Source organism: Canis aureus, chromosome 15 (genome assembly GCF_053574225.1).
Source record: "Canis aureus isolate CA01 chromosome 15, VMU_Caureus_v.1.0, whole genome shotgun sequence".
NCBI classification, from domain to species: domain Eukaryota; kingdom Metazoa; phylum Chordata; class Mammalia; order Carnivora; family Canidae; genus Canis; species Canis aureus.
Window position 1 is genome coordinate 61,210,953 of NC_135625.1, and position 12,311 is coordinate 61,223,263.

Below are 12,311 nucleotides of genomic sequence, written 5' to 3' on the forward strand. Positions count from 1 at the left end.
TTAATTGTGGGGAAGCATCAGGGTTGGAGGAGACCTCAGGGAGGGCTTGGGCAGAGCAGAACCTGATTAGGTCTTACATAGTGTCTTCAGCCTCTGGTTTCTCACCACCTCTGAGTTCACTTGAGCTCTCTTTGTGTTGGTAAAAAAGCTTGTATATATCCATCATGTAAAATGTAAAATAAGTAAAAAATAAAGTACAACATCTTTACCTTGTTATGTACTTTGTCAATTATTGAGCCAGCTCCTTGAAAATAGGCCATCATATACTATCTTCTTCAGTTTTACCCTGTGATTCTTTAAAAATTTTCTGTAAATACTTGAGTCTTATTTCTTAGGTGAATATCAATTTGCTATGTCACATCTTCCTGGAGCGTTGAACCTTTTGTCATCCTATAGTGACTCCATCTCCCTAATAGTGCATTTTTACTTAAGACCTATTTGTCAGATATTGCTATAGCAACACTAGCCTTTAATTAGGGTCCTATTCACATACCTGTTTCTTCCCCTTTTATTCTTATGCACTTTTGTGAGCTTAAATTTTAGGCGAGCCGTTTTAGCTGAATTGATTTCTAAGCAATTATAGCTGAATTTATTATTGTAGTTATAAGCTATCTCTGTCTTTTGAATTAAGTTTTTAAAACATGTGATAATTGACATGACAAATTTTTTTAAAAAATTGAAATTCAGTTAGCATCCATATAGTACATACTTAGTTTCAGGTGTAGTGTTCAAAATTTATCAGTTGCGTAGAACCCCCAGTGCTCATCACAATCGTGTGACCTCCTAATGCCCATCACCCAGTTACCCCATCTCCCCACCGACCCCAGTTTGTTTCCTAGAGTCAAGAGTCTCTCATGGTTTTTCTCCCTCTCTGGTGACTTCCCATTCAGTTGACAATTTTTTTCTTAAGGTCTTATTTTGTGTTTTCCATTTGTTCTGTTTCGTTATGTGTTGCTCCCACAGGTAGGGACCTGTCCCCTGCCCTGTCCCCAAATGTGTTTTCTTTCCTTATTTTCTTGCACTGAGGATTTTTTTCTTCTGAGTTTTTAATACTGTCTTGGAAGTTACACGTGCTATATTATTTTAGCAATGCCTCTTAAATTTAAATTCTCACAAGAACTTAAAGGGACCTTTGTGTCTTGGGTCTATTTCTTCCCTTTGTGTGCCTTCAGTCCTATCCATGTCATCATTTTGTAGAGCTTCTCTCTATGACAGCTTTTCTAGGTTTCACATCCCTTTTACTCTCCTGTTTATGTGCACCACACTTCTCTTCCCACTTCTCGTGACTCCTTAGTACTACTGCAGGGACTGGTCTTTTCAAGTTGGCCAACAGAGACGATGCACTTTTCTGGCTCCTTTGGCTATTCTTTGATCTTTGTCCTTTCCAGTCCAATGAAGAAATTAGTAAGCCCTGGAAAGCATGCAAAAACCATTCTGTTTAACACCCTTTACAGCACATTGCTCTTTGTTTGATGTACTGAGGTTTCATCTGAGTGGATTTTAAAAGGAAAAAACAATCTGCTGATTGAAATAGACTTCAGCCCGATCCCACATCCATGTCGTCCACAGATGTTTTCCCATCCTTAAATTGGTATTCACATAAAAATAAGCATGTGATGAGATCCAGTTGTCCATATATCTAAGCAATTTTTTTGTCTTATCATTTGTGAAGCATGGCCATGTCCTCCTGAAAACATGCTTAACAGAACCTAAATCCAGAGTATAGAAAAAAGGCAATGGATAGCAAGAGAACCAAGTTTTGGTGATTGCCTTCTCAATAGCTGACTGAGTAACCTTTGGCTGGTCACTTCACCTCTGTGAATTTCTGCCTGTCTCAGGTTCTACACCTCAAAATATGTAGCAGATGTATTAGTAACTTGTTGCTTTGTGACAGATTATCCCAAAATTGAATGGCTTAACACAATAAACATTATTTTCTCACATTTTTTATGGTCGCAAATCTGGCTTTACGATAGCTGGATGCTTTTGGCTCAAAATATTTTAGAAGACTGCCATCAAGGCATCTGCTGTCAGTATGCATGATCCTCTTCAGACTTACTTATGTGATTGTTGGCAGGATCGAGATCCTTCAGGATTGTTGGATGGGAGTCTCAGTTACTAGAAGGCCATTGGCCAGAGACGTCTCTTAGTAACCTACCATGTGGTTCCATGCACAGCACATCTCATTTCCCCCAGAATGAGGGCTCCAGTAGAAAGAACAAAGGAAAGAGCAAGCCAGATAGGAGACATCATCTTTCTGTAATCTAAAATCTTAGAAGCAACATCCTATTATTTTTTCTTTATTCTGTTAGTTACAAATTATTAGGCCTAATCTACACTCATGAGAAAGATTTCTTTGTACTTTTTTGTAGTTAGCCTTGTGCTCCTTCCAAATAAATGAGTTGCCATGAGAAAGGGATTGCATTCATTTTAGTCTCCACTTGAATTAATTAATTAATTACCATTAATTGTGGTATAAAGCAGACAGGTTTCTTAACTAAAAATTAGATTCTCTTTAGGTTTCAAGGAACAATTAGTTTCTGCTTTTGGGGAAGTTGAGAGACTATGTATGTACGTATGTATCTATTTATCACATATATGTAACATACACGCGTAATAGACATTTAAAAGTCAAAACTGATTTGATTTCAAAGTTTATGAATAAAACAAAGTCCTTAAAAAACAATGTAAGTGAAGCTTCATTTGTGATTTTGAGTTTCTAGTGATATAGTTATATTGTAGTTTAGGATATTTAAATAAAGTTACCAATTTTATTGTGATGGCAGATATGGGACTGCATTGTGCTCCCTATGTTATTATATAATAATAATAACAGAGTAGGACATTGGCCAGAAAAATATGTTTTGAGTACAAGCTGTGCATTGACTGGGATATAGCACAATTTCTCTAAATATCATTGTAAAATGAACTTAATGATACCGTAACCTCAAATTACACTTATAAATTATAATGTTCCACAAAGAAATGGAATGATTTGACTCATCTCTTATTTCAGGCCACATGTGATCAGCGTGGGTGCTGCTGGAGACCTCAGGGGACCATAAATGTACCCTGGTGCTACTATTCTAGGAGTCATGGTTATCAAGGGGAGGGTGATGTTGTAAAAACGAATGCAGGTAAGCCAGCTCCTGAGGCAGGAGCTTCCCTTCTTTTGAGAAATAAAGCCTTTTCACAGCCCCTTTGACATACAGCTTAATTTTTACATGACTATTGCTTGTGAGTTTCCACAACCTTTTCCCCTCTACATACTAGGGTTCACAGCCCAGTTGAAGAGGTTGCCTTCTCCATCCCTATTTGGAAATGATGTCAACAATGTCCTTCTCACAGCAGAGTATCAGACGTCCAATCGCTTCCACTTTAAGGTTCTGGTTTATTTATTTAAAAAAAATTTTTTTTTAAGATTTTACGTATTTATTCATGAGAGACACACAGAGAGAGGCCGAGACACAGGCAGAAGGAGAAGCAGGCTCCCCATGGCGAGCCTGATGCAAGACTCAATCCCAGGACCCCATGATTATGACCTGAGCCAAAGGCAGATGCTTATCCACTGAGCCACCCAGGTGCCCCTCTGTAAAAATCTTTTTGAAAGGTTCTCATTCTCTACCTGATGGCTACAGTTGCAACAAGATTGACAGTGTTGCTGACGGAGGCATTTTTCTCTACCGGCATTAGACTTCATACCTCTGTGTTGAAGATGTTTGTGGCCTTCTTTCAATGGGATAACTTCCTGAACATAGTTTATAGAGTCAAATGGTGAGGTTTGGCTTTCATTTAGTTGTCCATGATATCATGTGAAATGTAGTCAGGAGGGAAAATAAAAAGAATGATCACAGCTGTGATGATTCTAGAGCTAGTCTGTTTTGTAGACTTACAATGTATATTTCTACCTAAAGGCTAATTTCTACCCAAGTATTAAACATTTGCATTTGGTAGTATGATGGGTATGTCTACTTTGACATCATGCCATTTGGCTCAGTATCCATATTCAGTACCATGAGCATAGTCATTGGGAAGCACTGCTGTTGGTAGGGAGGTTTCTGTTTTAGAAATACTGAGTTTTCATTTTGGCTTTCTTTTCCTTTATGTCCCGAGCAGTTAACTGATCAGAGCAAAGACAGGTATGAAGTGCCCCATGAACATGTGCAACCCTTTAAAGGAGATGCTGCTTCACCCTTGACCTATGAAGTTGAGGTTTCCAAACAGCCATTTAGCATCAAAGTAATCAGAACAAGCAATAATCGTGTTCTGTAAGTTTTGAGAACCTCTCTGGGGATCAGTGTAGGAAGGACATGGGGGAGGGAGGTGTGTGAGCCTGAGGAAGGGTGTATGCATTACAATAGGACTCCCAAAGGTCATCAGCCCATGGTTGCTGACCAGGCTCTCCAAATGTATACTTTTTTTGCCTTCTCCTCTTCTGACTTTTTCTTATGTTGTGGTGGTGGTATTAAGCATTTATTGTAGTCCAGGAACTGGACTGGGTCCTTTTTTTTTTTCTCATTTTTATTACTGCATGATCATTTTTTTTCCTCTTTATTTTTCCCTTTTCTCCATCCATCTAACCATGTATCTACCAATAACTATTTACAGAACATCTATTATCATGTAAGAAGACTATTTGGGTCATGTAGTAGGATATCTAAGGGGAAAAGAAGTCCTGATCTCTTGATGTCAATGGGAGAACATCACAGGAGGGTGAATGAGACCAGTTAAACAGGGAATAATGAGTCATTAAAATGTAAAGGACATTTTTCTGAAAGGTTGTGTCCTCTCTACTCTACTTGCCTGCCTGTCCCTGTGTTTTGCATTGGAATCTAGGCTGGACTCAGGCATTGGACCCCTCCTGTTTGCTGATCAGTTCCTGCAATTCTCCACCCGACTGCCCAGTGCTAATGTGTACGGTCTGGGAGAACAGGTGCACCAACAGTACAGGCATGATATGAATTGGAAGACCTGGCCTATATTTGCCCGGGACACAACTCCCAATGGGGTAAGCTTTAAGGATGAGCCCCTCTGCACTGAAGGTCAGCCTCATTCTTGAAGGTCACGTCTGGCAGTACAGAATAATAGTTAAGAGTGAGATTCTAAGCTGAGGCTGTGTAGGTTTGAATGATACTGCCACTCACCAATTAAGTGGTTCTGGGTGAGTGACCTCTATGCATTTCCAGTTTCTCATCTATAAAACAGGGGTGATATACTTTCCTCATAGGGCTGTGATGGAAATTAAAGGAATTTATCCATATAGTCTCTAGAAGAGCGTGTCTGCTACATAAAAAGTGCTCAATAAATGCCAAATACTCTTTATTTTATTTTCCTTTGGAATTAACTAGTTGTGGAGAAAACATTACTAATATTGACTCTGCACACTAGGTGGGTTATTATGTCCATATGTTTTGGGTTGACCTTTATAAATCACTAACTTATACCAGGCTTGACAACAAAATAGGATAAAATATTAACTAAAATATTGTCTTGCTCATTCCTGTGTGAAGAATGTTTGGGGCTGCGAAATAATAAAATAAATAGAGTTTTGTTGCTATTGTATCATTTTTGTTTTAGTTTTTATATTGCTTTGACTGTGAAAATCCAAATCAGAGTTACTGTCTAGGCTCAGCAATATTACCTACAGATCTTGGTCAGCAACTTTCCTCATTAAGCAGATTAGCTTCTGGATAAAGAAGATAATTGGAATAATTTATTAAGCGATTATTTTAATATATGATCTCTAATTTACCAAAAGAATCCTTAAAAATAAGTATAATTTGCTCCATTTAACAGGCAAGGAACAGGCTCAGAAATACCCTAATATTTTAAAAAGTTTGAAGTAGCAGAAATAGGATCTAACTCTGTGTAATGTTAAGCCCATGCTCCTTACTCTATCATACGCCTACCAGAAAGACAGAATAGGTGTTGAGTCAGAAAAGCTCATCTGGGAATTATTTAATAAGGAGTCTGGGACCTTTGCTACTCAAATGGACATAACCTGGTGAGAAATGTGGGCTCTAAGCTCTTCCTTCCATTTACTGAATTAGAGTCCGCATTTAACTAAAATTCGTATGTAATTTCTATTCACACCAAAATTTGAGAAATGCTGTTCCAGAGCAGTGATTTCAAACATGGCTACTGATTAGAATCTCCTGGATAAATTTAACAAAATATCAATGCCTGCTTACACCCCCAGGGATTCTGTTTTAATTGGACTGGGATGCAGCCCCAGGTTGAGACCTATTCTTCTAAAGTCTTGGAAGATTAGCTCAAGTTCTAAAGTCTTCTAGTTTAAAGACTAGAAGACCAGATATCTTGAGTAGAGCTCCATCTAGTTGCACTTTAGAGAGATGTCTGATTCATATTAAGGCTTGACGGAGCTTTTGCAGATGGGGTTAGGTTAAGCCTTTTTGAGGGAATAGATTTTCTTGAACCACAGTTTCAAAGTTCTTGTTCTCTCACATTTTAACATATATCACAAGCTCACCTTTCTACGAGATAAATGGTCATAACTGGCTCAATTTAAAAAGAGGGTACTAATTCACTTGGTTGACATCAACCAAATATAGACTTGATATTTTATAGATTTATTTGTGTCTTCTTTGACCATGAGTTCCCTGACAATTATTCTTATGATTAACACTGATTTCTTTTTTTTAAGATTTTATTTATTTATTCATGAGAGACACAGAGGGAGAGAAAGAGGCAGAGACATAGGCAGAGGGAGAAGCAGGCTTTCTGCAAAGAGTTCCATGTGGGACTCGATCCCGGATCCCGGGATCACATACTGAGCTGAAGGCAGACGTTCAACCACTGAGCCACCCAGGGTGTCCCAACACTGATTTCTTAAGTCATTTCCAGCTGTTTGGGGTTTAGATTATTAGATGGTAAATTTGTATTTTTAATTTTCTTTCTGCAGGATGGAACTAACTTGTATGGTGCACAGACATTCTTCCTGTGTCTTGAAGATGCTAGTGGATTGTCCTTTGGAGTGTTTCTAATGAACAGCAATGCCATGGGTAAAATACTAAAGGCATATTCATGGAAAAGATGCATAAGAACAATTTTCAGCACTGTGATAAAAGGAATAGAGCCTTTTAGGAATGGCCAAGCCATAGCTCAGGGGCTTGCATGTTCTCTGATTGTCCCATCTGTAGTTCATTACCTTTTGTTATATGGTGGCCATGAGTAGGGCTTTTTCTCCTAGCTAATGATTTTCTTGACTCTGGTTGCCTCTTTTAGAATATTTTCTATTGCAGAGTTAAAAACAACTAAGCCTTTCCTATAATTTACTCAGAGGCAGTTTCTACTAATTTGTTCTTGTCCTTTAGACTTTCATCCAGTAGAGGGGTTGATAGAGATGCTCCTAAGTAAACAGCCAAATGCCTTGGGCCTAATGGGCCTAACTAGGTAGCTACAACCGAGCAATGAATATTTCATTCAGATAATCCACAGGTAGCAAGGCAAAGTGGAGTCGCAAGGGTCATACACAGTAAGACCAATTTGTTTAAGACCAAACAATGTAACATTATAGGGATTCCAGAAAGTAGCTAGCTTCCCCATCTTTGAAGGTTTAGACAGGATCAGTGATGCTCCAGTTTTTTTTTCTGCTTGCACCAGTAACAATGGATCTCAGTGGCAATGAATCAGTCACCACAGGGGTAGAGGAGATGTATTAGAATCTCCCAGGGTTGATAGGATATTGATCCCTACCTCTTTTCAACTGAGAATCAATGGACTGGATCAGAGCTACTCAAAGCATGGCCTGTGGATGGTTCACAGACTGTTTCAGGTGTACAGTAAAATGAATATAGAAATGGAAAGTAAACATTGCTGTAGCATCCAAGTGTGTACACGAACCCTTTTCTAGTAATTTGTTTTCATGTTATTTTGTGGAAAGTATCAGATTGCAAAGAATTAGAAATTTAAAACATAAATCTCTGATCCTTCATTTGTAGATTGTTTGAGACTCACTCTAGGTGATCTAAAATGCTTCTAAAATACAGAATAGTCTAAGAATTGACTGAGATAGTACAAGGATTGTACAGTTTCAGGGTGTTGGAAGGAACCAGAAAACAAGTTAAGACAGGCTTAAAGAGCAAGTTCTCAGGATCCTAGATACTCTGTGTGAGTTGTTCTTATGATCGAAGACTACATTCAGTAGATCTTGAAGCCTTTTTTCCTAAATGCAAACCGAGGCTATGGGGAGACTTCTCTGAGAATTGTTATTGAGGCTTAGATAGATTTTGAACTTGTAATGTTGTCTCTGACTTTTTTTAGCTTGGCTTTTGCCTGATGTGAGATTCGCTGAGGCTAGTACCTCAGTGTGTCTAATTGGGCTATGTTCTTGCAATGGCGATGGGGTATGGGGCAGGAGCAACGGGTTTTGTCGTTGTGAATGTCAGAGAAGAAAAACTTGAGGGGGGCACTTGGCGGGATGAGCACTGGGTGTTATGCTAAATGTTGGCAAATTGAACCCCAATAAAAAATAAAAAATAAATAAATAAAAGCTGAATGAAAAAAAAAAAAAAGGAAAAACTTTTCCTCTGCCCTCGCAAGCCCAGTATTGGGGGCTGTGAGTCAAAGGGACAAGAGATAGGTTAGCAAGAGAAAAGACAGTTTATTTACATGTGTCACATAGGTACACAGGAGAGCACTCACCAGAGTAACTTCTCAGAGGGGTGGTTAGAATTTGGGGCTTATATCCCACCTTCATATGTAAATACGAGGGGGAAGAAAGGGTACTTATGGAAAAACAAATGACTTTTGGGAAAGATAAATGAGGCTTTAGGAGAACTGCTGGTGGATAGGATATTCTTATGATAATGTCTCTTTGGCTGTCCTGCCAACATATTGTCTCAGAGAAGATGGAGTTGCTTCAGGGGTAGGAATTTATGACAACTGAGTTTATTTGGAAAGCTCTGCTTTTTGGCTGATTACGGATTTCAGAAACTCAAATGTCTTCAGCTTAAAATAATTTCTGTGCTACAGTGGCTTATTCTGGACCCCTTCACAAAACTGAGTGCTTTTTCATGAAAGCCTGAGTCCTGATACAGTAGTGAAGACACTCCAGTCACCGATTAATCAAAACCTGTCACAGATCAAAGGCTTTGCCTCTCTTGTGCTGCGAGGGTGGACTTGATCATCAGAATGTGTCCCTTTGTATACAAAATTTGAGGCATTAGATTCACCTTCTTAATATTCAAATGATTGGCTATCTTTTGGTCTAAAACTTTGCAGTTATTACTCTAGAGTAAATTCTAATTTTTATGTTTTTCACTTTTAAATCTTGCAAGAGGTTGCCCTCCAGCCCACCCCAGCCATCACTTACCGCACCATCGGGGGCATTCTCGACTTCTATGTGTTTTTGGGAAACACTCCAGAGCAAGTTGTTCAAGAGTATCTAGAGGTAAACTTACAATATCATGATGATGACTGAGGAAATAAATCCTAAATCATACAAAGAAAAGTAAATTTAATATGCAGATGTGAGGCACAAAAATCTGCAGCTGGAAGTAGCTATTATAAATCTGCTACTACAAATCTATCTTACCCTCAGTGATTTATAGAGGGGCTAGGAGACTAGGCTAACATTCCAACATTAATGAAATGGTGTATTGGAAATTGGAGTATGTCTTGTGCCCCCAAACCAATGCTTACAAAATTTTGTTAAAGATAGAGTATTTGCTAACTTTTATTTCGCGTACTTCTTTCAGCTCATTGGACGGCCAGCCCTTCCCTCATACTGGGCCCTTGGATTTCATCTCAGTCGTTATGATTATGGAACACTAGAGAGCATGAGGGAAGTCGTGCAGAGAAACCGTGTGGCTCGGCTCCCTTATGTAAGTCAGGCTTTAAACATCCTCCAGAAATAAAGGAATTCCCTTGGGGAATAAGAACAACTGCTTATGCTTTCTCTCCTGGAGTTTTTTTTTTTTTTTAATATATAATAAAAAGAATTTTACATATTCAGAATGCTAGACTTTTTTGCTGGGCCGGCCATTCCCCTAAGGAACCTGTTTTTTCACAGGAAATAATACTTAGAGACCACAATTTTGGGGTTTGGAGGCAATCTGTTTGTCTCTGTTTTTCTTATAACATTTTATTAGTAACATTTTCGTATGCTTACTTACCATATTGACTACATTTATATTTTTTAATTTTAGTTCTCAAAGCATTTCTTTACTAGTTTAAGTGAGCAAAAGCACATAGTACATAAACATAATAATAGAATATTTTTATATTTCGAATGGCTCAACTTGAACATATCTGTTCTATCATGGAGAGTAAGGCTTTTCAGGAGGTGCAAAGGAGAAAGCCCAGTAGTCTCTGGAATAATCCTTCTCTCCCATACCCCTTTCCCTTGAAGGCAGACTCATAGATCTTGAGTAAGAATCAATTTCATTCTGGGCACCACTATTATCATACAGATAAAATTAGGAAAAAAATAAGTGCCAAAGAAAATTTGAGTTAGAAGAAAGGCAACGAAACAAAACATGGGGCAGTAAAATGACAGAGACATGGGACAAACTGTCTTTTCTCCCTTTCAGCTTGTGGATGGGGTAGGATTTAGGTATGCATATAATTTTGATAGCCATTTGTTGTAATTGTTATGGTTTGTTAGATTGTCTTTTAGTGCTGGAGTGCAACAAGGCCTGGTGATGCAGTTAACCTGATTCCAGGGGTGGGGTTCAGGCCTTAGGGGATACAATGGATCGTCTGTTTTTGAAATTACTAATGGAGAAGAAACACTTCGATGCCAGGGACTGATCTAGAACCTGGTTTCTAGCCCAGCGCAGAGTCAGTGTATATGGGGGTCTTAACAGTGATCATTTGACTGAATCATTTGAACAGGGAAATTCCTGAGTGCTAAATTGTGGACTTTGCCTACACTTTTAGGACGTGCAGCATGCTGATATTGATTATATGCATGAGAGGAAGGACTTCACTTATGATCCAGTAAATTATAAAGGCTTCCCTGAGTTTGTTAAGGAGTTACACAATAACAGTCAGAAATTGGTCATCATTGTGGTACGTGTCATCCTCTCTTTCCCCCAGATCAGTGGCTTGCTCTTTCTTATCTTTGCAGCCACCTCTTTCTCCTTTGACCCTCAATTTCCAGTCTCCTTTCTGTGCCTCGAGCTTGAAGCTGAGTCCTTCATTGTTTCTTTCCTCTTCTTAGGATCCAGCCATCTCCAACAACTCTTCCCCCAGCAATCCTTACGGCCCATATGACAGAGGTTCAGGTGCAAAGATATGGGTGAATGCTTCAGATGGGTTGACGCCGCTCATTGGAGAGGTAACTGAATGGGGGACCTCGGGACTTCTGGGGGGGCCACTGTGGCAGAGTGTGTGTGTGTTTGTGTGTGTGTGTGTATAGTTGCCTTGACACTTTCAAATGCCTTATATATGCTGGGGATAAACTTGTTCCTGTCTCTTCATCCCTAGACACCTAGACACCTCTAGCTCATGCATGCCCCCCACAGCTGAATCCCTTTGAACAGTAGCCTGCACCCTGAATGTCCTCGTGTCCCCTTCACTCTCCAGCTGACAGTAGGCTTCATGGCACTGGTGCTGCCGTGACGGATGCCACCACATACCTCCTAAGCACCAGGTCCAATGGAACTGGTTCATTCCTCTCCTTTGTAATTCTTGACCAATTTGACTACTTCATCAAACTTTTGTTTGTCCATGTTTTCACGAGGGTGTGATCTCCTGGTTCACTTCTAACATCTCTGCTGTCCCAAACACGCAGTGTCTGAGAGGACGTGGGTGGCAGGAAATACAGAAGAGGAAATGATGCTCTGAACCCACAACTTGTGACAGCTCAGTGGACACTTGGACAGGACTTTCCTGAATTTGCTGTTCTTGGGCCTGGAACTAGAGAAAGTGAGGGGGAAGGTATAGCAGAGGCAAAGATGAACAATGTAGATGATGCCTGTGTCCGTGGATTCATTTATTTGGGGCTTTATTGGTTTTTTAAAATAAGTTTTTCCTCATATGACCAATTGAGTCCACCTGACATTTATTATTATTGAGTATTTGGGGTGCTTCCCATTCCCAACTGGAAAAAGCCTGTGCCTAGATATCTCCATTGCCATGACCATATTGGGAATCTCTTTGCAAAATACTCTGTTTTATCCTATATTCGTTTAATTGACTCTGGTCAATGTTTTTCTTTTTCTACTGTAGGTCTGGCCTGGAAAAACTGTGTTTCCTGATTATACCAACCCTAGCTGTGCTGTTTGGTGGGCAAAGGAATTTGAGCTTTTCCACAACAAAATAGAATTTGATGGAATCTGGATTGT

At 39.3% G+C, this 12,311-nt stretch overlaps 1 protein-coding gene across 1 annotated transcript in view; it reads left to right on the plus strand.

Moving 5' to 3' along the window:
• Positions 1 to 12,311, plus strand: part of MGAM (maltase-glucoamylase) — a 91,871-nt gene that overhangs the window by 29,094 nt on the left and 50,466 nt on the right. The window contains exons 4-13 of the mRNA XM_077850194.1: positions 3,017 to 3,137; positions 3,274 to 3,383; positions 4,117 to 4,268; positions 4,837 to 5,008; positions 6,923 to 7,022; positions 9,300 to 9,412; positions 9,720 to 9,845; positions 10,903 to 11,034; positions 11,186 to 11,302; positions 12,196 to 12,309. Of these exons, the coding sequence (XP_077706320.1) occupies positions 3,017 to 3,137; positions 3,274 to 3,383; positions 4,117 to 4,268; positions 4,837 to 5,008; positions 6,923 to 7,022; positions 9,300 to 9,412; positions 9,720 to 9,845; positions 10,903 to 11,034; positions 11,186 to 11,302; positions 12,196 to 12,309 (1,257 nt within the window). The remainder of the gene's footprint in view (positions 1 to 3,016; positions 3,138 to 3,273; positions 3,384 to 4,116; positions 4,269 to 4,836; positions 5,009 to 6,922; positions 7,023 to 9,299; positions 9,413 to 9,719; positions 9,846 to 10,902; positions 11,035 to 11,185; positions 11,303 to 12,195; positions 12,310 to 12,311) is intronic.